Below are 27,229 nucleotides of genomic sequence, written 5' to 3' on the forward strand. Positions count from 1 at the left end.
GTTGATGGCTCCCTTCCATCTTCAAAGCCAGTGACTGTGGGTTGAGTCTTTTTCAGGTTGTATCACTCTGATACCAGCTCTCCAGCCTCCGTTTTCCATTCATGTGGACTCTTCTGATTACCCTGGGCCCAACTGATAATCCAGGATAATCTTCCCATCTCAGGGCCATCTGATGAGCAACGTTAATTCCATATGTATGTTAATTCCCTGTCATGTAACATAGTCACATATTTCAGAGTTGAGGGTGTGGGCATCTAAGGTGAGCTGATATTCTGCCCACCACAGGGGTGCTTCAGATCAGATCAGATCAGTTGCTCAGTTGTGTCCGACTCTTTGCGACCCCATGAATCCCAGCACGCCAGGCCTCCCTGTCCATCACCAACTCCCGGAGTTCACTCAGACTCACGTCCATTGAGTCAGTGATGCCATCCAGCCATCTCATCCTCTGTCATCCCCTTTACCTCTCTTTTAAATCTTGCCTGAAGGCTCATCTTCTCACTGAGACCTCCTGTTTAATACTGGAAACTGTCCATTCTTTATCTCCACATTTTCAGCCCTCTTACTCGGCTCTACATTTTCTTTTATTCCAAAGCAAACTTATTTCCAGCTAATACACAGTTTTATATATGTGTACACCTCCTGTTGCAGATGTACACTCCAGGATGTTTCTTCACTGCTGCCTCTGAAGCATGTAGGACAGTCCTTAGTTTGTGGGCGTTGTGAACTAATGTTTGTTGAACGAATGGGTGAATGAACAGAGGGTGAACCTTAAGCAAATCTTTTTCACAGGATCTTTGCTTTCGTGTTGCCCGGCATGGAAGCCTGATACGGACCTAGAATGAAGGGGAGGACTTGGGACTGACCCCTAAACTCACACTTTACTCTCTCACCTCAAAGCTTTTAGTTCTGCCAGCTCTAGAACTACAAAACCTCAGAAATCAGAAAGACTGGCGTCAGAAGGACTCTGTAGGAGCCATAAAGGGCCAAGAGACAGAGAAATGTTCGCATTCGCTGCCAAAGAACATTCTCCCTGTGAGTCCTGCAGCTGTCTGGGGCAGTGTCTCTGGCAGCTCTTGGACCCTTGTTGGCCCCAAGGCGAAAAATCTGAGGTCGACAAGGCTGAAGAATCCATGGAGCTGGAGGCAGCTAAAATGGTATGGGAGTGGGGCGGGGAGTTGACAGGGATTCCAGGATTGAGGATATCCCATGAAGTGTAAAGCTGCAAACCTTTATTCCTTTAGGAACCACATAGCAAAGTGAAGGGGTTTAAAGAAAACAAAGAAATGGCTTATTCTTGTAGCCAACATGCCAGTGCCATGATTTGAGTGCTTGGTTGACCCTTCTGTTGTTTTAATTCAACAAAGCCGAAATGTATCCTGAAAATGCCATTTTAGTGATTTGAATGGGAAAGATAAAACATTCTGTAGGCATGGTGTTTGCTAGACAGATGACCCACCTTGCTGCTTACCCAGCTCTCATTTGTGAACTCTAATTATTCACTTCGCTGATTATTTCGAGAGCTTTAAGCTCCTTGCCTTGAGTTCCTCAAAGGAACGTGCCTTTTGGCCATAGCTGCTGCCTTTTTTTTGTAGTGGGTTCTGCTCTTAAACTAGAGATACTGTTTCCTTTCTCCTTGTGACTTGGCCTTTACAGAGGTTTGATGTCGTCTGAGGAAAAGCTTTGCACTGTACTGATGCTGCCCTGGTTCTGTGTTAGTCGAGAACCCTCTTCCTGTAAATGAATATCCAAGGTCACTCCATCCAAGCCAGACCATTTGAGTATGAGATACTTATCCTTGCCTCTAGCTGTGATTCTTTTTAGAGATCTTACCTTTTATGTTTGCTTGTTATGTTTTCTAGTCTCTATCAGTTAAAAAACCCTTTGAGATCTGTAACTTAATCCCGATGTATTTTTTAGGTACTTTTGAGTTAAAATTTAATTTTTTTTCACTTCTACCTGTACTTCTGCTGGTTTGTTTGAAGTTAGACCCAGGTTCCAGACGCCAGAGCTCGATGACGCTGTTGGCCAGAGGCTTGGAACACATTTGTACCATGTTTTTGGATTTGTCTTGGTTTCTGGCTTTTTTGTAGTGGTCAGGTAGCCATAGCAGGCTCTTGAAATGACAGTATACGACTGATCACTCAAAAGATAGTTTCCTTTGTTGTGCCATTTAACAAGAATTTAGATTTTAATGGGTGAGGATGGCTAATGCAATACACCAAAAAAATGAAAATATGGTTTCATAATTATCTGTGGTTCGAAATACCTGAAGTGAGATAGAAAAACAAGCTACCAAGTTTGCATATTATTTACAGAGGTGATTGCCCTTTCATGCTCGAGTTTTTGTTTTTGTTTCCTAAAGGAACTGCTCTTGACCTTAAGTATATTTTTGATTGCTTAGTATGTACAAATCCCGGAGCTGGATATGGAATAGGTGTGACTTGGGGGCCTTCCTGGCAGATAGAACTGTACAGGCAAAGCCAGAAGAAGATATGGTCTTCAGTGTACTGTGACTGCATGGAGGACAAGGAGCAGTTCATATTTTTAGATGCTTGACTAAGTAGCCTGGTGAAAGCAGTTGTCAAGGATCTCAGATGTCTGTAGACTCTTCATATTAGCTGTTTGCACTTTATTTGCTAGGCAGTGGAGAACTGTTGAGAGTTTAGGAAAGTCTGTTGGAAATAGTGTAACGTGTGAATGAGGATGATGAGGGAAGTTTTGGGAGGCTGTAATTTGGTGGTCCAGATAAGAGATGAGGGCTCAGATCAGGATGGTCTACGTCTCAGTGGACTGGCTGGTGCAGATAGATAGTCCTCATGAGAATTGTGCAGTAGGCTTTTCTGTGACTTTAAACCACACAGATCTGATCCCTGAATCCAGTGGGTTCTAGGTCTTGGAAACTTTTTTCCCCCTAGCAGATGGTGTACTTAATGAGAATTCTCAGACTGTCTTGATTAGCTGTCTGTCTTGTTTGGTGGCTATCTGAAGGAGGTTTGAAAATAGGAAAGAAGCTAATTAGTTTTCAGAATTTTTTTATTAGGAAGTTTGGAAAATAGGGACTTTGCTTTTTTTCTTCATATGACCAGGAAGCTGTTAGTCCTAGCTGTGAGCAAACAGTAGCATTGGTTTCCCCAAATCCATTATTGTAAGAAACTTAAGATATTAAAGTATACAGAGGGCCATTTAAGTAAAAACCAGGGTGGGGGGCAGGAATTCCATTTAAAAAGTCTTTTTGGAAATTTGAAAGTAAACTAGGAATGAAAGCATAAAGGCCACTTCTTCCCCTGCCCTCCACCCCACCCTTTAAAATCCATGTTCCCACCAAGCTGACACCTCAAGGATCTTTATCTCTCAGAACCAGGGAAAGTTTAGAATAGTCTAGGTCGATCTATGCTCAAGTGTCTTTTCATAAATGATTTCATGAAGAATGACAGGAGAAAAAGTAGTCTTAGTTGGCACAATTGATGTCTAAATTAAGAGGGGAACATACATTGAAACACTTTCTTTAAGCTTTAAAATTAATGGTTCTATGTTGCTGGAATATGGCCTTTTATTTTGCTTCCAAAGAGTTTCAGAGCCAGTAGAATCTATAAATAGTGCACAGCCTGGTTGTCTGTGGTAGACTGAGTAGAGCAGAATTGCCTGTCCTTAAGTGAAGGGGAAGTAGCTTTACATTTTTAGTAACTGAATTGTTGGCCAGCATAAAGGTAAGGGCCATGTGAGCAACTTATTTATAACTTCCCATAAAGGTATGTGTCTGCCTCAAGCAGAGAAACTGTCTGGGGTGCTTGAAATGTAAAAGTGCAGTAGAATCATTTTCCATACACAGCCTTCCTAGCTAGTTGGTGCAATAAAGTGATTGTTCGCCTCCCTGGGGCTTTCAGAAAGAGGGGTGTCAATAGATTAGCTCATTAGCGTCCACTTCCTGTGGAATGGAAGGGATGAGGCCATTAAACTTGAATCTGTGGTTTTCTGTAGTGATGAATGTTTAGATATTAACTCCTCAGGGTATGGAGGACATGCGTTTAAGCTTGATTTAACCTGTTGGGCGTGGTCCTCCTAAATGGTCTACCTGTGTAGTCTAACCGCAATTAGATTCTTATCAAAACATCGATACTTCATGGCTATGAAAGCATCTTATTTTTTCACAGGTTCAGTTCAACTATAAGTAGTGCTTTTTCTTTTTGTAAAATAAAGAACATACAATCAGACCGAATTCCCTGGTAACAGTGGGAGAAGGGAAGAAGAGTAAAACATTTTTATGGCATCCCGTAAAGAGTATGGTAAACCCTTTAGGTAGATGCCAGAAAATGGAATCCATCGTCACATGTTACAAATTTCATCACATATGCATCAGGGGTAAATCATGTGCAGCCAGGTTTAACTCTAAGGATGAAATTTTTATAATCATAAATATGCAAGTAAAAGACCTTTTCAGCCCTCATCTGTTGCTTATTTATTTTCATAGACCGAGTTTTTCTGAATATTATGTTGACCATTAAAGTAGCTGCATATATGGCTAAAATGTAAACTTTGGTTTCTTTGCCAATTTTGTGACTCTGTTTAGTATTGGAGCAAGTTGTATTAAGTGGTAAATGGCCCATTAACCATATTGGAGTCCTCATAGCAGCACTTATTTCAAATTGTGCTGGCTTTACAATTTACATATTAAAAAATGTTCACTTGATTTTGTTCAGGGACAAAGCTGACATCCTATATAAACATTACTCCAAACAGTCCTGTTTATTGGTCCAATTATTTCAATTGAAAGATGCTGGTTTACTGCATCTTAGTGTATGTGAAGGGAACTTCCCTGGTGGCTCAGATGGTAAAGCGTGAACTATTCTCAGCAAAACTGTTAGAGATCCTTTGACTGTAGTGGCAGAATAACCTCACAGGGTTTCAATTCACTTTTAATTTTAAGCTCCAGGATTAAGGATCATTTATAGTATAATGTAACAGTGTGGGCAAATATAGCTTTTCTTAATGCCCTTCTGATATTTGGGGGAAAGAATGTTTTTATGCAAGGCATTCACTAATGAATTACATGACTGCCTTTTCTCACTGTAAATATAATTTCATTCACATTTCCTCCCTTCTCCCACATCCTTAAGAGATAGGACAGCATGCAGTGTTTTGCTTCATTTTATTATGAAAAAAAATTTTTTTTAAGATGCGGTTTAAGGTAGTGCTTTAGGATAGATGCCAAGGTAACTAGTTAATACTGTTTTAAAATCAGGCTCTTAATTAAAAATGCTTAATTTGTGCAAGAAAACTACATGTTAAAATGAATTTGGAAAGATTAGATTGGAATTGCCTCAAATTCAATTAAGCCACACTGCATGGACGTGCTGGGAATATCAATACAATCACTGTAAATTTTGTACAAACTGATTTGTTGCATTATCTTGCTCATCTAACATACGGTACTTTTTGTGTCCATATTGCAGACGGCAACTCCAAACTAACATGGCAGTCAGACTGTGTGATGTGGCTTCTCTGCTTAGAAGTGGTTCGTGGGCAGCAGAGCCTTGGACCGGGGTCTGTGGGATTTTTCTTAAATTCTGTAGGCTACTTTTTTTTAGCATGTTGCAGGAGTGCTGAGGCCATACCAAACACTTGAACTTTTCATTTGGCATACGAATTATTCTTACATTTAACCTATTGCGGTATGGCCATCATTAGGATGTAAAGCACATTGCAATTTTAGTGGTATATGTAGTATCAGAACCTGCTTTTGTATGTAACTTTTATTATCTTAATTAGGATTTAGTGCAGCCTCAAAAGAGTGACAAGCTTTTTTAAAAACAAAAAACAAAAGTTTTGGTATGGTCTGAATACTAAGTTACCATAATTTTTTCATTCTGTTTACTATGTATTTTTTTGGTTACTAAATTTTGAAGTTATTTACAATTCCTGATGCTTAAAAAAATGTCAAAATTGTAAATCTGGCTGAAAATTATTTGCCCAGTAACTGTTGAAAGAGTTTGCATTCTGTGAACAGTTGTGTTGAGCCTATCAATGGAATATGCATTATTTGTAAAATATAGCACATTAGTATCATTTTATTCTGAGCAGATGGTCCTATAGCTGAGAGATGCTGTAATTTTCAGCGCACACAGCCTACTGCAGCTGTTCACTTGAATGTTGGCTTAGGAGCTCATTCTTGCCACCTGAGCATGGAAATAAATGTGCAATTAAGTGAGGAGTGTTTGTTGTCCCTGCTAAATCCTGCTAATTTCAGTCAATGAACATTTTATATTTCAAATGCCATCCCAGTGAGCTTTAGTCCGAATCTTGTATTTGGGTCTCATGTAGTCTCCACATATACCCTAAGTTTTTGATTAGTGATTTGTTTTAATTGGCCTTGGCCACTCTCATCTTGCAGATCATTGTTTTCCTGACTGCTGGACAAAGGTTAATCTCACATACATTTTCCTGTGGAAAGAGTGACCCTGGGCTAATATTCTATAAACTGGAACGGTTATGCTTTATTAGCAAATCTGAAACCTCCTTTCACAGTTTCAGATAAATTGGTTAATTATAATAAAATGCATATCTTGAATTGCTTCCGGTTGTTTTTTTTCCCCCAATACAGATTTCCAAAGGTTTCTTTATTTCTCTTCACCTCCCTAAAGTATTCTCTGAAAATACATACTTGAGATAGGTAGTTTGTAGCTTGCAGAGTAAAGAACCCATTTCTTTTGAAAAGGAAATGAAGTTTTGGAAGGGGTTATAGTTGGTTTGACATTTCATAGATAGGCTGGATTTTTGTCTCCTGTTTTTTATCCTGACAGCACGGCTCTTGTCCATTCTGACCAGTCTCAATCTGTTCAGTTGACCAGTCGCAATCTACCCTGTGCTGCCTTCTTTTATAAACATCTCTTGGCAGTAGAGTTCTTCCTGTTTGCTTATCCATGGTTATGCCCTTTTATTTTTCTTAGGCAATATGCTTTTTAAAAGATATTTTTCCCCCTCTTTTCTTGTAACAGCCTTTGCCTCTACTTTGCTTTTTAAAAAAATTTTTTAAATTTTACCTCAAATTCTTTGCCTTTTTATATGTTAAACCTTCCCTAAAACTAGCATCCTATCAATTCAGGATTGTCAGTTTTGTAGTTCTTTGTGGAACTGAAAGATGGATGGAATATGAAGGGTAATCCTTTCAGTGATGCTTGGATTTTTGGATTCCCCCACAATATTGGGTTCTAAAGTAGATTGTTTTTGGAAAATGGTTTTAGAGAATTTGGGGCTGTGGTTTGTAACTCTTGCTCAAAGAGCACAGAATTGCTTTTTAGGAAACTAGATCTAAATTTGCTTAGTAAGAGATTTTTAAAGTAGCCTGAACAATTTGAGGCCATTTTCCCCAACTGCTGTTTATTCTGTATTTGGAGTTTATAGAAGATACCTTATCACTTGTGTTTTCAACAGGCTTAGGTGCTCAAATGAAAATGCCTTGGGCTGGTCTGTTTGCAAAAGTTGACGCATTTGCATTGTTGTTTTGGTGAACTAGATAGGTTTTTTTGTTTTTCCTTTTAAAGTCTGAGTCAAGGCAAAATATCACTTGGCATTGTTTGGGGGATTTTATTTTGATGCTGTGGATCAGCTGCCTTGTTGGTGATCTTTAGCTGCCAAGGTTGACAAGAATGGCCTGTTAGATTCACAGGGTACACTAAGTACTCAGCTTATTCCCCAGGTTATCCTGCAAACCCTAACATAAGACATTTGCTATTTTCTTATTTCTTACCAATGACAGAGGTATGAGATATTGTCAATTAAAAACATTTTCAATATGTAACCAAAACAGTACATGTTGACAAATTTATAATTTTTCAAAGTACTCTTGCTCCTTGATTTTAATTAATGGATGTCTGTCAGTTTCGGAATAAACTCCTAGGCTAACTAAATATCTCTGCAAAGTTAGGGTTCTTTTTTTTTTTTTTTAACTTTGTTTCTGGTAGCATGTTAAACACTTTTATTTTCTGGTATTTTTAGTCAGGATTTAATTCTGTGCCCTTTGCTACTAAATTTCCTCAACTCTGTGGACACAGCAGGTGAGTAAGGATTGTGAATAGACCCAGAATGGGGTTCTAGAGAATGTTAAAGATGTAAATTGTGCTTTCGTGCATGTGTGGAATATGTATGTGAAAAATACAGCTGTGATCTTAAATAGCTTAATGTGAAGTAAAAGTTAGCATAGGTGTTGTACTTTTTGAAGCTTTGTTGTAATTTCAGCAGGACGACTTGTGTTTAGTGACAAGTGTTTAAATTTTTGGATGGAATCTCTAATAGTTTGTGAAATATGAATTCTGACATGTCTTGTTTTCTCTGTTTTTAGCAGGTAATTGCTGCCATGGAAACACAACTGTCTAATGGGCCAACTTGCAATAACACAGCCAACGGTCCAACCACCATAAACAACAACTGCTCGTCACCAGTTGACTCCGGGAACACAGAGGACAGCAAGACCAACTTAATAGTCAACTACCTTCCTCAGAACATGACACAGGAGGAACTAAAGAGTCTTTTTGGGAGCATCGGTGAGATAGAGTCCTGTAAGCTTGTAAGAGACAAAATAACAGGTATGCAGTTTTAGATAAGGTTCCTCACATGTAAATGATTATGTTTCACGGTGTGAGAAAATTAAGTTTACTGCTTGTAAATCATGCAGTGCTAGAATTGTACACATCTAGATTTTCTCTCTCTGTTCTCTGGCTACATCAGCACTATGAAACTTTAAGTTTTAGATAGTTTTAAGTTTTTCTTTCAAAGCATAAAATATTTTTTATGAGCAGTATATATTTAACTAGATTTTTATATAATCTGAACTATACAATAACATTTTTGAAAATGTTTCAAAGTTGTACGTGTATCTGGAACAGCAAGCATCATGTTAACCTTTAGTTTTGAGCTTGCATGGTTTAACATTTCAACAATGAAATAAGGGGAGAATTGTGTTTAGCAGAGGAAAATGACCTTAAAATGTCCTTTTTCCTTAAGTCTCTGTAGTTTTGCTTATATATGACCAAGTAAATGGTAATACTGACATTGTCAGTGTATAAATACTTGTACAGATACAGTTTGAGTATGGCAAGATCTTAGCTTCTGTCTGTTAACAAGGAAAGGAAAAAGTGGTATCTGAGTGCTCCTTTTAAAAGATAAGAATGAAAGGATGAGTAATTTGGGTTTTAATAACAGCACATTTTGAATATTAGGTAGTAGAAAGTCTCTTTAGTATTTTGGAGGATTTGACTAAACTTTTAGAATAAAGCAAAACCTAAGTAAGTGTTTTTGACCATAGATGGGTTGATAGAGGAGTTGTTTGCAGACACTGAAAATGGATGAAATGTAGACAGACTGTAGCTTTTTCATGTTAAATATGAATGATGGTCATATCAGATGGTTTATCACCAGAATATTAAACTAAATATTTGAAATAAGCAGTTTGAGAAGTTGGACCAAGAATTTGAACTTTGACTGATCATGTGACCTTGGACATGTCAGCTGTTGGCTTCAGCTTCAGGTTTCCTTGGTAAAATGAGTTAGAAGGCAGAGGAAGGGGTCCCTAGCTAATTTCTGGAGTCAACTGTGACTTTTTATGGGATGGTACCTTTAGCTGTTCTTTTATCAAGAGAGAAGGGCTTATTGTCTCCAAAGTGACTTGGAGCTGTTAACCTAGGCTTGGCCTTGTGGTCATATTTACTTGAGATGCAGATTGAGGTTCACAAAAAGAATTTATTCATTAAAATCAAGTGAAAACCAAGTAAGACTTGTTTATCATCAATCCATAATTATATTTGAACTAATTATATTACTTAGATGTTCACCATGATAATCAGGAAGGTTTGTTTTTTGTTTTTGAATATTGATAATCAAATGGATAATATTTTTCCATTGCCCCCCAAATCAGTGTGAGCAGTATACATAAAATTTGTTTTTAAAAAAAAAAGTTATTGAAAAGTTGGGAAAAATAGAGAACAAAGACTTTTTATTAACATGTGTCTGTCCTGATACTGAATTTTATGTTTTTAGCAAAACAGCATCTTTTTATGTGTGCATTTTATAGCCGCTTTGACATAAATGTGATAAGTGGTGTTAAGGTTTTAATATAAATGAGATTTCTGGTTTGATTGCTTAGTTATCTTATTTAAAAAATGATGCTTGAATTGGTTGTAAAGGTCACGTTTTTTGTTACGATAGATGAAAGCAGTAAACAAATCATACATCCAGTCGTTCAGTCATGCATTGAATTAGGCATTTTCCCACAGGAAACACCTCACAGATTTTCATCTCTTACCTCTGGTCAGTCTTGAATTATCTTACTCTCTGTTGTTAACCTTTTGCTAGAGCTGTTATGTGGCAAAGTTGGATAAATGTGATTTCTTTGTCTTCATGCCCTTAGCTTCTCTGGCTCTGTTTGGAGGGTGGTGATAATAGAACCACAGTGCCGAGTAATATGAAGTAGTGCATGGTTAGGTACTTAGGTGCTGCCAAAGCATGTTAATACTTGGTGTTCATTCACTTCCCCACCCCTTGACCTTTTCGTGGAGAGCTGGATAATGAAGGTTTGCATCCTAGTAAAATTCTGTTTAAAATCTCTCACAAGCAAACCGAGTACCCAAGTAAAAGAATAGTAAGCACCAAAGATCAAAAGCTGTTTTTGCTAAGCTTAGTTCCATGAGATTTAGTCATAAATACTCCTCAAAACAAGTGTTCCACTAACAGACAAGTTTGAGAAAAAATGCACTCCATAGTTCACTGCTTAAGAACCATACTGCAGATAATTTATATTAAAAATTATGTTAAAATCCTGCAGTAAAGAAACCAGTTTGATTTACTGTTCCACCCATCTTATTTAATCATAGAACTCTGGGGAGGGGGTGCTATCTCCACGACCCTAGAATTCCATTGAACGTGTTACTTTGGAAGTCATTTGCTAACTAGTTATCAGACAATCTGTAATTCTGCCATAAAACCTGTTCACATCAATAAAATATGAACATGTTTCATGAAGTGAACATCCATGATAATGAAAGAGTTGAGTAGACCCATTAGAATACTGAGGACCTCTTCTGTTAACCCTGTTTTGACTCGGACCGCTAACATATTATTCTTGGTATGGGTTAAATCAGCGTTCAGAAGGTTCTGACTCCTTTAGCTTCAAACATGGTTACTTTAGATTTTTTTGTAGTTGTGTTACTCTGAGTTTCTTAGTAAATACTTATATTGAACAAAATAGTACATAGATTTCTGAAACTGGGTTTAGAATTGTTACACTTGGCAAAGTGGGCATATCTTCTGAAGAAGCTACTGTTAACATATCTCTGAAAAGGTTTTGAAAGAATCTGTGGGGATTTGAACCCCACTCTGGTATTTAGCATTAGTCATCTTGAGCAGTTTTTCAGTATATGCTTTTACAGTCGGGGCAGAGTTTTTCAGTCACTCTAATTATCCAACTTACTCTATTTCCTGGGGTAGCTAGTGGGCCAGCTCCTGCTATCTAATTTTGTAGGAGCATTTAATTGATTGGGTTGTAAGAAAACTGGGATCACTCTGTGCGAAGAAAATTTAAATCCCCCTCCCCCCACTTTTCACTTGTGTTAAGTCTTTATTTAAATAATGCTAAAATTAGGAAACTCTTATCTTAACTACAAAATACCTAGTTAGGAAAGTGTGTGCCTCTTTCCTAAGTCCTAAAAGTATATAATTTTTAGTTTGTGTCAGTGTTAGCAGATTAATCCACTATTTTGAAAATATGAGGATTAGGGAACTACATTAAAAAACATCTTCGGTTTCAAATACAGTAATCTTCTCACTGGTCGAGATGCTGTTTATCACGTCGTTTGTCAGGCCCTTGCTTTGGGCTCATGCCAGCTCTGTGCTCTACCCTGTTTCCCATCTATAGGCATTAAATATGAGACGCTTCTGCTGTTTGTACAGCATGGCTGACGTCGTTTGGTCCCTCTGAGTTCTCAAATGCACTTCAGAGTCCTTGACACCTGCTGATGCTGCATTCTAGAGGAGTGAAATGGATTTTGTGATGCAAGGAATGAATAATAGAGCGTTGGAACTGGAAAAACCCTTGAGGTGACCTTAGCCAACTCCCTCACTGACCAGAGATGAGAGGCCTAGGTTTGCTGACATGTCGAGTTCAAGATTACATGTCCATTAAGTGGCAGAGCAGGGACCCTAATTCTGGTTTTCTCATTCTTTCTGAGCATGTCTCCTCCTTGCCTTGTTGTTGGAGGGCCAGAGCTCTTCAAAACCTAAGCATAGGGCCAGCAGTTGAATTTCTAGTGAAACACATAACTTTTCTAGGATCACACAGGGGCATCATCTGGTGAGTGGTGAGTCTTCCACAAAAGGAGAATGGAAGACTTTTAAGGGTCAAGGACTGAGGGATACCTAACAACACGATCATCCATGCTTCTCTAGAAACTTTATAATCCCTGATTGTCAGTTTAGGTAGTCTAGCCCAGTGACTGCACGACCCAAGTCTGGCTGCACATCTTTACCTGAGGGAATTTTTAAAAATAAAGACTTTGGAGGCCTTGAAAATCTGTTGTCAAGAAGGCTCTCTCAGTGATTTGATGGGGCAGTCAATTCAGTATTTAAAGTCTGGTCAGTAGAATACCTGCTTTGGAGTCACTTGGGATGACTGTCAGAAATGCAAGTTCCAGGGCCCTGCCCAGACCTACCTAGGGAATCGGTCTATTCAGGGAGGGCCTGAAATGTGGGAATTACCTGGGAGTTACGGACTTCTTTTTCCTGAACATTTTGCAGGGATATCCAGGTTTATCTTATTTCTGGCTGGAAGTGGGTGGGACAGGTGGGTATGATTGCAATGCCCAACTGTATGGCAAACTTAAGTGTCAGATGCTGTTCCCTCTCCAACTTTTGATCTCTTGGGTTTCAGGACTAGAAACATTGAGTGTAGAAGTCACTGGGCTGTGTCTTTACTGAATACCCGACCTGTCCCTAGAAGAGTGTGTGTGTGTGTGTGTGTGTGTGTAGGTATGTATGTGTGCACGTGTGTGTCTGTAAGTGTGTAATCAGTTTTTAAAACTCTAGGGTAGTTTGTTCTGTGGCTGTTAACTTTGCCTTCCAAAAGAGGAGGTAAGAGAATTACAGTTGAAGACCTCAGGAAATGAGTGTTGCTGTTTCACATCTTAATGTGATAGCTTCACTCTTAACCTAGGAATTGTTGAGGTGGGTCCTGTGCTGACTCCATAAGCTGCCAATTAGAAGCTTTCAGACAAAAGGAAAAAACAAAAGGCAAAAACAGACATAAAGAAATACAAATTACAGGGGCCCAGAAGAGGGGCTTTGCAGATGTAGATTATCTCTGGACAGGCAGTGCCTTGGATAGGAACACAGACCTCTTTTTTTCCTCCCTTCCTGAGATCCCATGTGGTGAAGTCTCATACAAAACATGAGGGATCTTAGCTAGGTTTAACTTATGTCTTTGTTGCTTCCTGAAAACTTGAAAGTTAGTTTTTAATGCTGGTTTATTTTATGAGGATTATATGATTTTCAAACTTTATTTTGACAGCATGGTATTTCCCCCTCTTTTTAAAAGCAATCTTAGCTCCTCAGGATTGAAAGAGATAAGTGGTATTTTATTAGTCTAATGCATACCTTCAAATTTAATAGCTTTTTTTTTTTTTTAACTGTGATGAAGTCAGTCACAGTGAGCCCAAGGCGGTGATGAACATTAATTTGAGAAATGTGGTTTTGTGCATCAGTTGTAGTCTTTAGGTCAGCTGATAGTTGTTAGGTATTCATAGTATCAAGAGGTTAAGAATCCTGATTCTTGCAGACAAGTGGTTGAAAAGAGCAGGATGGTTGAGTGAGTTGGTGGGTGATGGTAGTTTAATAAATACCTCATTTTTGCTGACTCTGGGTGTATTTAGTTAGAAATTTGGCACAAAGGCTGGGCTTATGCCCAGGTGTTCACAAAACAAGAAATCTTGGCAGCACAGGGTAAATGCATTGCTGCCGAGTATATTAACTGTGGAATATAATATGTTTGAATATGTCCATCTTTAGGTTTTAGTGGCTAAATTTGTATAAAATGAAATTCATATAAAATAAGATGAAATTTATTTTTTCATGGTATTGAAGAAACTATCAATGTGCTATTGAAGAAACTATTTATTAGTATATCTTAAAATTACTTTTCTGTGTACCCTTGTTTCTTCCAAAAGTCATGACCAGTCATTTCAAAAATCTGATGTTGCAAATTGAGCTTTTTATAAAGTTTCAGGGGAAAACTATAAAATTTATTCTTTTAGCTTTGTTTTTCCACTCAGACCTTTAACTTGGTGTTTTGTAGAATAATTTTCAAAGTGTCAGTATTGATTATAGGATTTAAGAAACTAAATACATTGATTTTTAAATTTTAATTTTTTATTCATTGTCAGGGACAAAAAACTTTTTCTGTACCCTCTTAATTTGCAAGCCCCCAATTACTGAACCTAACAAAAGACAGGTTACACAGTGTTATATATCCACTGTATCTCAATAAAATCAGGGAGAAAAGGGCTTACCAGAGTGGCAATATGGTTTTTACTAATATTTCACATGCATTGGAAGTTCACAGAAAAGAACTGAAACAAAGAAGTGACTAGTCTCTGGGGCTTGTATGCCATTTTAATAAAACAGAGGGGATTTGGGTTCTGAGAGTGGATAAACTGCAGGTAATGACCAAGAAAATATATAGGGGGAAACTAATGGAAGATGAGAACGATTTTAGCAGGGTTTATTTATGCAGCTTCATCTTGGTGCTGGTTCTCCATCTCCATTGTAAGAGTGGCTCTCCTCTTCCTGGTAGAGGAGAGGGGAACACTTTCACAAGGGAAGTTTATAACCTGTTTTTAGGCAGAAAAAGCTAGGGGAGAGAAGAGTATCTGTTGATTCTTAATTGCCTTTAACTCAAAATAATCCTTGTAGCCTATAAGTTTGGGGTGAAGGGACAGGGCATATTCTGACTCTCTCCACTATGAAATAAGTTTAATTCTCAGCAAACTGCGACAGCAGTTTCTTCTGATTGTTGCTGTTGTTCAGTCGCTACGTTGTGTTGACTCCTTGCGATCCTATGGACTGCAGGGCGCCAGGCTTCCCTGGCCTGCACTGTCTCCTAGAGTTTGTTCAACTCATGTCCACTGAGTCGGTGACGCCGTCCAGCCATCTCATCCTCTGTCACCCCCTTCTCCTTCTGCCTTCAGTCTTTCCCAGCAGCAGGGTCTTTTCCAATTTTGGAATGTGGGGACAGGACATATTCTAACTCTCTTCATTATGAAATAAGACTAACTCTCAGCAAACTGAAATAGAAAAGTTTCTTCTTCTGATAGTCTGTGGTAATGAAACCTTTAAATGACTAGTTTCTGAAAGGAAAAATATCTATTGTGAGGATATGGACAAGTTTGGAAGAGAACCATTCTCAATTAATTTGTAAATTATCTGTATTTTTGTTTCTTTCTTTTCTTGATGGTGATCTTTGTATTGCTTTGTTTTATTCCATGAGGAAAAAAAAAAATGAAGTGTATTGTAACTCCCAAGAACAGGTTACCTAGTTTCTCGGCAGCTTTTGAGGAGCTTCCCTGGTGGCTCAGATGGTAAAGTCTGCCTGCAGGGTCAGAGACCTGGGTTTGATCTTTAGGTCAGGAGGATTATCTGGAGGAGGAAATGGCAACCCACTCCAGTATTCTTTCCTGGAGAATCCCACGGACAGAGGAGCCTGGTGGGCTAACAGCCCATGGGGTCACATAGAGTCAGACACAATCGAGTGACGAACTCTTTCACTTTCTTTCACTTTACTGTGAACATGAGATGGAACCTGTTGGTTAAATAAAGTTGAGTTTTGACTTTATACTTTTTTAGTCCTTGTTGCCCCTGAGACATACCTGTTTTGCCAGTAGATTAGGAACGTAGTGTTTTAGTGCCCTTGACTTTTTCCCTTAATTAGTTTGATACAAAACACAAACTTTGTTAATGTATTCAGATGTAAGTATACAGTTGAAATTCTTCTGTGAGCATTTCTTCTGTTAAATTATAGCAAGATGTGAACGCCCTTAGTGTTCTTCGGACTTTTCCATGATGTTTCTTCTAGTTTTTGTCTACTTGTACTTTGGAAAAAGTATACATACACACATCTGTACCTCAAGTGATGTAAAATAGAAACCATTTTCAATTATTACTTAGTAGCTGTCATCATAATGATGGAAAATGTAGATGAGAAAAAAGATGGTGAACGAAATGGGAGAATATACAGAACAAATTCTGACCCAGGAATCCCTCCTCTGTTTTAATCTATAGAATGTTAAAATCCTGTTTTTCTGGAATGCAGTTGATTTATCCATCTGTTTTTCTTACGATGGTTTTTTTCTGTTATACTACCTTATCTATTGCACCTGCCCTTGCTTTTTTAACTTTCTAAATTACGAGTACAGCAGAGTGTTTTTATTTTGCACCTGTTGAAGCATTTTAAGTATTTCTTGAACAGAATAGTAGATGATTGAAACTAAAGCTGTGCTTCAGCATACACCTCCTTCCTCTGTGCTTGTTTTAAGGTACTTGCTTTCGCTTGAGTCCACTGCTGCTACGGGATTTTGAGAGCTGAGGAAACCATGAGTGTCTTTTTACAACTAAAAGCGCTAACTTTAAAAAATACTTTCTGACATTTTACTTGTGAGTGTCTTTTGATCTGTCGGGCCTGTGCAGTGGCTCGGTTAGCATGTTTTACTTTAAAAAAAAAAAAAAAAATAGTAATTTTTTGGCTGTGCTGCCTGGCTTGCAGGATCTTAGTTCCCTGACCAGGGGTTGAACCTGGGCTGTGGCAGTGAAAGCCTCCTAACTACTGGACTGCCAGGGAATTCCTTAGCGTGTTTTACTTATTAATGTATCTGGTTTTGCTTCTTAAAGTATCAGAATGTCAATATTTTGACATCATTGGATATCCCTTTATTGCTGATGGTATCTTCATACATTTTTTGAGGGACTTTAAGCTGCATTGGCAGCTCCTCCCAAGTATTATGAAGAGATGGAGTCTCATTTAAAACTACCTTTTTTGTGTTTAACTACCCAGTAATCTCTTATATCACCTTAGGTAATTGAAGGGTCATAGCAGAGGCCACGGTCTAGGACCTGCTGTCCTCCCTGTTGGAGGACCTCTGCCCATCCCAGAGGGTCTTAGGCGCAGCCTCCCTTGTCCAGTGCAGTCCTGTGACTCAGCCTGGACCAGCCCTGAGCCAGAGCACAGAGTAAGTCTGTTCAACCAGAAGAACCATTAGGGCTTCCCTATTTTTCAGATCAGCTGTGATCCACTCCTAGCATGCTCTGCCCATACTGACGAAGATCATTTGTTTGGAATCCAAACAGTTGAATATGGTGCCCTGAAGCCCAGAGCCCCTGGGGTAGGCTGAGTGTGAAGAGGGGACACAGCCATCTCAACCTCTTAGGGCTCAGGAGACTGCTTGGCCACTTCAAAAGAAGAGGGGAGAAGTTGGGGTTTAAACTGTGTTGTTAAGCGTTCCTTCCCATCTTTCCATGAAAGGGACTTTGAATGCAGTGGTAATAGGATTTACCAAACTCTTGTGTATACCAGGGTTGTTATTAGCTTAACTTGGGATCAGGTTGTTGGGATTAACAAAGAAATGAGACAAAATGCTTGCTATCTTCAACTCCCTTGCTAGGGAGATGGGCTAAGGAGCACAGATTTTCGATGTTTTAGCCTAGAAAGAACATGTTGCATTTACGTTCAAATAAAGGCCTAGCCATTTCCTTGTGTTGTAGTGTTGAATTATTTGACTCTGAACTTGTTTCTTCCAATAAAGTGCCTTTCTCTCTCTCCCCAGTCCCTTATTCATTCAGTTAGAAGACAATTGCAGATGTTTTTTTCCTCCAGGCAAACTGATTGAAAAAAAAAAAAAATCAAATCTTTGATTTTTCTCATGATGTGGAAAGTTCGCAAAACATTTTCTCTTCTTTGCTTTCTAGATGACTTGACCAACAGAATTGATTTTCTAGGGATGGGACAAAGTGGGACTAGGAAGTACAAGTCAGGACTTGGGAGCCCAGAAAGATGATTAATGACATTACACCAGCCTCTGTGAACTGGAGCACTGGAGTGTAGAGTTATTGCTCTGTGTGGTATTGTGTAACTGTTATTCAGAATGAATTAGCTTGACTTAAAATATGAAGGTACTCTCAGCCAAGCTTCCCCAGTGGACTGTTAACTGGCCTGGAAGGTCAGCACGTTGTTAAATTGAGCCATGAGGTATCAGATGAAAACTAACTGAGGCTTGTTTTCACTGTTACTGATAGCTTCTTCCTTAAGATTAATACCCCTGTAATGTAAATCATAAATACCAGTACTATATATTCTGATTTCATCAAGTAAGATTTTGAAGAAGAGAAATGAAGGGATCTGTGTGTTTGGATGTTAAGAAGCCCAGTGTTTCTGTAGTGTTAGGAGATCAGAGGACTTAGGGAAAAAAAATTGCTGTCCCTTGATTTTCTTTTGTTGAAATAGTCATTGAAAATATTTAAAGCATTGCCTTATTCAGTCATCACAGACTTTACAGATTCCAGTTTGTGTAAATGGGGGGTGGCGATTTCCATGAGGGCATGGTTAACTTAGCAGATGCAATTTTACATCTTGTTTTCCTTTTTTTGTTAAATCCTTATGCATATTGTGAATTAGAGTTTATTTTTAGCTCTTAATGAGTTCTTTCCTCATCATTGTACTTTTTGTTGAAACTCTGTTTTCTACATAACACTTTGATTTTGAAGGGGGAGTTTATATAGCTCACAAGTCCTGTATCTATCCCCAGTCTCCACTCCAGTTCAACTAGAATTTGTATTTTTTCATTTGCAGTAATAGATCTGGTTATCTGTTACTTTGTAGAGTAAGTGTGGTGATGCCATTGACTCTTCACCACCTATTTGACCTTTGCAATTTATCCTGAGAAAGTTAGATTTAAAGGAGGCATAGCTGCTTGTAAACAGATAAACCAGAATTATTTCATTGTATTCAAGGTCACTGGAGCCTGAAGGAGCAATTTTATTTCTTTATATTTTGATGCTTTACATTCAATCTTAAGGAGTCACTGGGTCATTAACACAGTAGCTTCCAAGATACTGTGTTCTGAATCCTTCTTCCTGACCCTGGTGCTTGTCTCTGAGAGCTTTTTTCATACCACTAAAATGAATTACACTTTGCTTTCAGTCCACTTGAATAAAATGTACCTAAATAGGCTGGTTATGGTGTGTCAAATCAGTTGACTTCTCTCCTCCTGTAAAATAAAGGTGCTTTCCTAAATGATCTGAAGTCTTACCTAGCCCTGGATTTCTGTGACCTTTCTCCTTTGTGAACAGAACTGCAAAGTTAACTCTTCAGCATAGTGCGGAGGGATTCTGACATGTATGGTGCAGAATCATTCTGCTTCTCAGGCAGAATGATTTGGGATCTAACATTTAAGCTCAAGATATTTAACTAGGGTTTTTTTTTTTTTTTTTTTTTAACTCTTAGTATTCCTGGGCATTTCTTTCAGGGGTGAATTCCCTTCTTTCATGTTATAATCAGGTTAAAATACAGAATTGTCAATATTGATTTGTTACTGTGTTTTTTGTTAATGCATTTCTTTTTGTAAGTGCTGGAAATTGGAAGCCTTTGCAGAAAGGCATGATGGCGTATCATTGTTCAGTGCATTAATGTCCCCCAATTCCATATTTGGGGACATTAAAAACAGACCTAATGAGCTCTTAAAAATCGGAATGTGAGATCCTCTGAGGTCAGGTTCGCTGATCTTACTTGAGATTTTAGTTTCCTGAGTGTTTACTGAAAACAGCATATGTGGGCATAGCCATCGGGGGAAGGAGGGCATCTAATATTCTTCCTGGTTGGTAGGGCTGGGCAGAGACTTTTAAGAGCCCCTCTCCCTTTGTGGTGGGGCAGTGGTGAGATACTGCCGATGGACTTAGTTTCGTGTATACAGTTCTTTTTTTTTTTTTTTTTTTTAGGCAAATCAATAGGGACAGAAAGAAGAGGAGTGGTTGACTAGGGCTGGCCACGTCGGGCCAGAGAGAGGAACGGGCTGTGGTTGCCACTACATGTTGCACTCCCCTTTAGGGTGATGAAAATAGTCGAAATGTGGGTTGTGATGACGAGTGCACAAGTCTGAGAATATTCTAAAAACCCACACATTGTACGCTTTCAATAGGTTAATTTTATGGTACGTCACCTATATCTCAATAAAGGTGTTCATTTTTTTTTATTAAAGGAAGTGTATACAGTTCTTAGGTAGTTTTGGTTAGGTGAAAACGAACATCTGAGAGGGAAAGTGAAAGGAAAGTGAAGTCGCTCAGTCGTGTCCGACTCTTGGCGACCCCGTGGACTGTAGCCCACCACGCTCCTCTGTCCATGGGACTTTCCAGGCAAGAGTACTGGAGTGGGCTGCCATCTCCTTCTCCAGAGGATCTTCCTGGCCCAGGGACCAAACCCAGGTCTCCTGCATTGTAAGCAAGACGCTTTACCGTCTGAGCTGGCTTATCCGCTTCTTAAGACCAAATTCTGCCATAGGTTCAGGCATCAAGCTAGCTGGCTCTAATTGACTGATAAATTACTTTGCAAGCTTGATGGAAGTGCTAGTTCTCTGTTCTTTTTTGAGGTGCTTCCAACACACCTTTTATGAAGTGCTCACTTGTGGCTGACAGCATTCCAGGGGTGGGCATCTGTGCCCTCTGTTTGCATCATGCAAAAAGAAATCCTTCTGAACAAGGCTGAATCGAGGACTGTGTCATATTCAGCTTCTGTCCAGAAGCGCACGAGTGAAAGACCCCTTGGATTCTCGTGTCCTGTTGATACAAGACCGGATAGTGTCTCTAAACTAGTTGAACACATCTGGAATACCTTTGATTTGACTAATGAGACCGCCATTTCTAATGCTCAGTACACTAATTAACAAATAAGTAGCTTAAGGAACAAAGATGCTTTTTGACATTCATTATAGTAATTAGCAGAGAATTGGTTGTTGACTTAGATACAGATGGTAGATAGTCTTGTAACTAGGCACTTTTGGAGGTTTCTCCTTACTTGTGTTGGACGAACATAACATCACATTGATTCATGACAAATTAAAGAAAAATTTAACTGCAGTGAAATCTACATACCATAAAGTTGACCATGTTGACCATTTTAAGTATATACCTCTGTGGCATTAAATACATTCACAGTGTTGTGCAGCCATCACCACTGTTTCTAGAACTGGTTAATCATTCTGACCTGAAACTCTGTGCCCATTAAACATAACTCCCCACGCTATCTCCCTTAGCCCTTGGCAACCACTGTTGTACTTTTTATCTCTCTGAGTTTGTCTGTTCTGGGTAAAGCAGTGAAATTGTTTGGTATTTGTTATTCCAGGGCTTCCCAGGTGGCGAAGTGGTAAAGGATCTGTCTACCAGTGCAGGAGACATGAGAGAGATGGGTTCGATCTCTGGGTTGGGAAGATCCCCTGGAGTAGGAAATGGCAACCCACTCCAGTATTCTTCCTGGAGAGTCCCATGAACAGAGGAGCCTGGCGGGCTACAGTGCGCGTGATCACAAAGAGTCAGACACAGCTGAGCACACGAGCAGAACATTATACCAAAGTGTTTTTTGGGGTTTTTTTTGGTCGTGTCATGCAGCATGTGGGATTTTACTTCCCTGACCAGGGATCAAACCCCTGCCCCTTGCATTGGAGGTGCAGCGTGTTAACCACTGAGCCTCCAAGGAAGTCCCCCAAAGTGTTTTAAAAGTAAATTATAGCAATTGTTTTAAGAGGTACTAAATTTTTGTCTTGGGCCATGGGTTTTTTTTTTGCATATTTTATTTCCTTTTATTTCAGTGTGCCTTCAGGCACCAACCCCTCCTTTTGAAATATTTTTTTGTTTTCAAACTTGGTTCTTGCCACTTTCCCCATAAAAGGGGTGTCCAGGAAGAAAAGAGTGAATTTGTACACTGTTTCGGCAGATGGCCTGCTACTTGCAGGGACTTCATCTCACCCCTTGCAGTGGTCCAGCCTGGTTCGGGCTTGTTTTCTTCTTTGGACGTTGCCTCCAAGCTCCATGGCTTATCCGCAGGCCACCTGGAGGAAGGGGTGGTGGCACACACAGAAGATTCAGGAAAGAGAAGCAAAGCAGCTCTGTGCCCCAGCAGCCCTCTTTGCCTTCATACTCATCTACTTCTCCTTCTCCTGGAGGGGCATGCCCTCCAGGGACGATCGCCTGTGCGAGGTCCTGGGACGACACGGGGCAGTGGCCTCAGGCTTCTTTCTCTTTCTCTTGCTTCATCCCCTCTTCTGCTGAGAACCTGAAGGCAGTCTTGGCAGAAAGCTGTTGCTCAATAGAAGGAGCCAAAGAGGAAAAAGTAGACTTTCTCTTCTATAGTTGTAGCTTGACCTTCTGTTTTTCCTCCTTCTCTAGCACTCCTTTTGCCCATCCCATCCCACCTCCCCTAAAACAAACACACACACATATACACACCAAAAAAAAAAAAAATCCAGCGAGGGAGATCCCTTTTAGACCACTGGAACAATTGCTGTAGTAAAGGAAGCCTTAAGCATCTTCCTGCTGCACCTTTGGGTGACAGATGCTGATGTAGGTTGAATGTAGAGGCAGGTGTTCTGTGGCCTGTTTCCACCTTTACATTATTTCAGATTCTGTGTTACTGAGTAGAGCAGTCTTCCTTTAAAATTTTAGGTCCCATTTCTTGGCCTCTTGCCTTGTCTATTGGCATCTGCCAAATGCCTGCTTGGCTACAGGAACATCATTCCACACTTGGTGACTGTATTTATTTTCAAATGCTGGCTATTGACAACTCAAGAGCAATTCCACCAGTTGAAACTTAGCAGAAAGCTTCCCCTGTGGTGGAGATGTTAATGATTTTTTAAAGGTCGTCCTTCTTATGGTTTAGGGTCTGAACTGCAGCTTCATACAGGCTTCTCCACACTATGTCCTTTGTGGGGAGCTTCCGAAGGTCTCTTTTTGCCGTAGGGAAGAGCAACTTCTGGAGCTGGAAGGTCTTGTCAGGTGTTGGTGGTGAAGGTGACTCACATCAGCAGCTTTTGTTAACTGAGAACACTGGCGCACTGGAGAACACCAGCCAGAGTTGAGTACTTGATTTCAAGGCGGTGGCTGTGTCTCTTAAGAGATCCTGAGTCACAACATATTCTGCTAATCTAACTTCTTACTTTATTGGCACCTTGTTTTTCAGGTGAGTCAGAGCTGGAGGGAACTGGATATAGTTTGCAGAGGGGAATGAAGAATGCTCTGAACGGTGACTTGTTTTGGAGCTAGGATTTAGAAGCAGTACTTCCTGGGTGTTCCACATCAGGAATGTGATTTGGAGAAGGTCTGGTTCACTAATGAGTTGTTGATTATTCCATTTGATGGTTGAATCTTTGAAGCAGTCTTTTATTTGAACAGAAATGAGAGAGATTTCAGTTTGTATGGAGAAATCTATAAGACACTTCATGTATCCTAGAGCATTGTCTAACTTCATTATGACCATTCCATATTGAGATATTCTCTATCCTCCCTCTGTCCCTATCTTAAGTATAGGCAAGGGGCCAGTATGGGACCATACCAAGATCAGTTAGGTGTTTTCTCCCAGAACCTCAAGGAGGTGATAGAAGGATGAGATGGTGATGGTGGCCCTTCTCATTAGACACCCTGTCTGTCTGACCTCTGAGATGATTGCTCTTTTCACTGCTTAGCCCACTGGAGCCTGGTTCCTAGCTCCTCTTGATTCTAAAAATTTCTGTGCCTCTTCCAATAAATTCCCTTTTGCTAGTTAGCTGAATGCAGTTTATGTTACTTATAGAACTCTAGTGAAACAATTTTGCTTAATTCACATTCTGTCTCTGTGTGTCAAAATTGACTTTTCAATACACCCAAAAGTAAGCTTACCGATTTTTTGGAGGGGTTGAGCTAGTATCACTTAGACTCAGAAGAGTAACTTTTGTAATTGCTTAGAAGTCCTTGTTTTGAACTTGTCAACTTTCCACAGAGGGCTCTCAGAAAAGGTGCAGATTCTAGGCCTCACTTTCTAGGTAAAACCTCGTTTAGGCCAGAATGTTTTCCATTAAGAAGTTATTTGAATCAGAATGGGAGATTGAGCCCTTTTCTGGCTCAGGTCATAAGACATTTCCAGTTAGTTGGATACCTTTCACACCTGTATCATTCTAACCTGAACTTTCAGTTCTTTAACATAGCATATGTGTTGAACTAGATTCTCTAAAGAATTTGTGATGTGAAAGAAATTAAGCTGCTGTCTAGAGTCCTCAGACTGCTTCGTGGCGACAAAGGTGTTGTGATTTTTTATTTTGGTTTGTTTGGAACAGCTTTTACCTTTGAGTCTGAGGTTTGTTTAAGGACTATTTTTCACTTCCAAAAAAACCACTTACCGCTTTTTGAATAGTACTCTGCATTGCCAGTAATCCTCTAGGCTTTGCATCCTGACCGTTTTGCAGGGTCACAGTTTTCCCTCCTTTGAACCTGTTAAATTTGTCATGTCTGTAATAGATGAACTGCCCAAGAGAACTGCTTACTCTCCCTGAGACTTAGCTTTGAGGAAAACAAAGGCTATCGGTAAAGATGTTTGTCGCTGTTTTGCGAGGTGTGTATGAATGTGTATTTTATAAAGTCATTTGTCCCTGTCTTTCAAATAGTTGACTCGTATTTGATCCACGTTGTCTTTGTTGGAGGGAAACCAAAGTTCAAGTATAATTATGCAAAAATCATAGGTGCAGTGAAGCTAATTAATAATATTCCCTCCTAAGTAATATCTTGTGACTTCTCTCCCATTTCATTATGTTTTATGGTCAGCCCTTTCCTCCTTGAGTGTAGTCAAGAACTACCTGAAGAATGGCTGAGATGACCAGTAGTAATGGCATTCTTAGTGATGACTCAGTTGATATTTCTGGGTGTTTCTTCTCTAGCTTTTATAATCTTCAGAGGTCAGTGATGTTTGATGGCTGTTGTTGTATATAGCAGCTGATGAGAGTCATAGACCTTATAGAAAAACAAGCTTACTTGTGAATGACCTCCATTTATTCCCTCTGCTTATTCAGTCATCATTTAATTAAAATCCATTGGTGTCTAGTCTTGTGGGAATGCAGGTAGGCTTAGAGGTATTACATTTCTTTGTTCCGTGGTGTCAGTGATATACATCGTTAGTATCAATTTTTTTGAACAGCTTTCAGTTCTCTTTGAGAAGATCAAACCCTAATTTTTAATCTTTATTTTAGTATATTTATTTTTAACTAATCATTGATGCAGAATCATAACTCTTGTTTGAAATAATATCCAATCAATTTTATGTCCTTACCTTGCAGCCTCTTAGGATATTTATGTAAGCTTAAAGGATTAGAATGGGATATCTGTTCAAGTAGCTTTAAGTGAAAACACAGCATGAAGGTGAGAGGAAGGATGGTTTGGCCAGGATATTACCAGGTTTTAGGAAATGATACAGAAAATCTTTGAATAACACCTTAATTAGGTGGTAGATTCTGCACTCTGAAAACAAAAATCCTGTGGGAATTGTTAAAGTTTAACTTAGGTCCTGGTCCCTTGATTCGAATTTTCTTAGAAATTTTGCTTCACTTTTATTTTTTTTAAATCCTAGATGAAAATGATAGAAAATTAAAATGAAAGAACACCTTAGCTTTGTAAAGAATGATGAAATCTAGGGCGGAGGCAGCAGTCAAGATTGGGGAGTTGACCAAGGACAATTATTTGATGAATTTGATAACTAATATAGTTATCACGAGGATTAACCTTTAGTTTTTTTATTTCTGAATATTTCTTAACCAGGAGTCTTGAATTGCTAGGGAAGAGAAGGAATTATGGGTTAATTTCCATGTTTTAACAGTGGAAGGGCTATAATTAAGATAGCCAAGTAGCATAGAATAGTTAATTGAATTTTTAAATTATATGTTTAATATAATCTTTCATATGCTGGAGGCTTATGAAAAATAATTTGCCTTGGTTTCTTGCTTCAAAAGAATGCTGTTTAGAACCAATCAATCTTTATCTGAATCTTAAGTAAATCTCAGAGGGATCTGAGGTTTTTACACATACGCAAGTCACAACTGTAAGATGATAAAGCTTTTTAAACCTTAAAACAAGTTCCACTTCCTTTAGTCTTGGATGTAGCATTTTAGGGAGGAGCAGAGGATCAAGACCCCAGATAAAGTATAGAAGGCTTTTGGGTTAAGGAAATGCATTGCAATTCAGAGTATATATGTGTGGTTTCTTGCTTGAAGATTGGTAATTTAGGTATATATGGACTACCTTAATAATGTTACTATTTATTAAGAGAACTAGAATGAGCATTATATTATTTTTGGAAATAGGGCTGAACTAGTAAGTGATCTAGCAGCATACATAAAGTCTTCCAATTTTTCCCCCAAATAAAGGAGATTGGTTTGCAATATGTAATTATTTGGTACCCTGCCTCCTTTATAAATAGCAAGTAAGAAATTATCAGCAACAAAACAGGAAAACACCTGGACACTGAGGGCTATTGAATACTGGAGTAAGGTAAGGACTAGTGTTTGGTGAAATGTTCATTTAAGTGTTATACTTGTCGAATACCTAGTGTTTTGTATAACATTCTCCAGCATAAGATGCTCCTTTAATGAAAGCGGCTTACTCTACTGCACAGGCCTGAAATTATTTGTGAAACTTAACTTTACAAGAGCAAGGTAGATGGTAGAGTCATAGGGGTGAGCATTAGGGTGCACTTTTAGTCTGGCTTTTGTCACTGATGAGGTATCTTTAATGAATCTAGGTCTTAGACATAGCAGGAGGACATAAACTCCTTGGCCCCTTTTTTTTAGGGGACAGTTCAGTTTAGTCACTCAGTCGTTTCCGACTCTGTGACCCCGTGGACTGCAGCCTGCCAGGCCTCCCTGTCCATCACCAACTCCCAGAGTTCACTCAGACTCATGTCCATTGAGTCGGTGATGCCGTCCAACCATCTCATCCTCTGTCGCCCCCCTTCTCCTCCTGCCTTCAGTCTTCCAGCATCAAGGTCTTTTCAGGTGGCCAAAGTATTGGAGTTTCAGCTTCAGCATCAGTCCTTCCAGTGAATATTCAGGACTCATTTCCTTTAGGATGGACTGGTTGGATCTCCTTGCTGTCCAAGGGACTCGCAAGAGTCTTCTCCAACACCACAGTTCAAAAGCATCAG

The 27,229-nt window shown here is 39.2% G+C and overlaps 1 protein-coding gene across 13 annotated transcripts in view; it reads left to right on the forward strand.

Moving 5' to 3' along the window:
* Nucleotides 1-27,229, forward strand: part of ELAVL2 (ELAV like RNA binding protein 2) — a 141,548-nt gene that overhangs the window by 55,814 nt on the left and 58,505 nt on the right. For 5 of the 13 annotated variants that reach the window (XM_027549102.1, XM_027549108.1, XM_027549109.1 and 2 more), the window contains exons 2-3: nt 5,451-5,541; nt 8,336-8,579. In XM_027549102.1, coding sequence (XP_027404903.1) covers nt 5,470-5,541; nt 8,336-8,579 — 316 coding nt within the window. In that variant the 5' untranslated portion in view covers nt 5,451-5,469. The remainder of the gene's footprint in view (nt 1-5,450; nt 5,542-8,335; nt 8,580-27,229) is intronic. The other 8 variants (XM_027549110.1, XM_027549114.1, XM_027549112.1 and 5 more) reach the window with 3 other exon arrangements.

Source organism: Bos indicus x Bos taurus, chromosome 8, assembly GCF_003369695.1.
Source record: "Bos indicus x Bos taurus breed Angus x Brahman F1 hybrid chromosome 8, Bos_hybrid_MaternalHap_v2.0, whole genome shotgun sequence".
In the NCBI taxonomy this organism is placed as follows: Eukaryota; Metazoa; Chordata; class Mammalia; order Artiodactyla; family Bovidae; genus Bos; species Bos indicus x Bos taurus.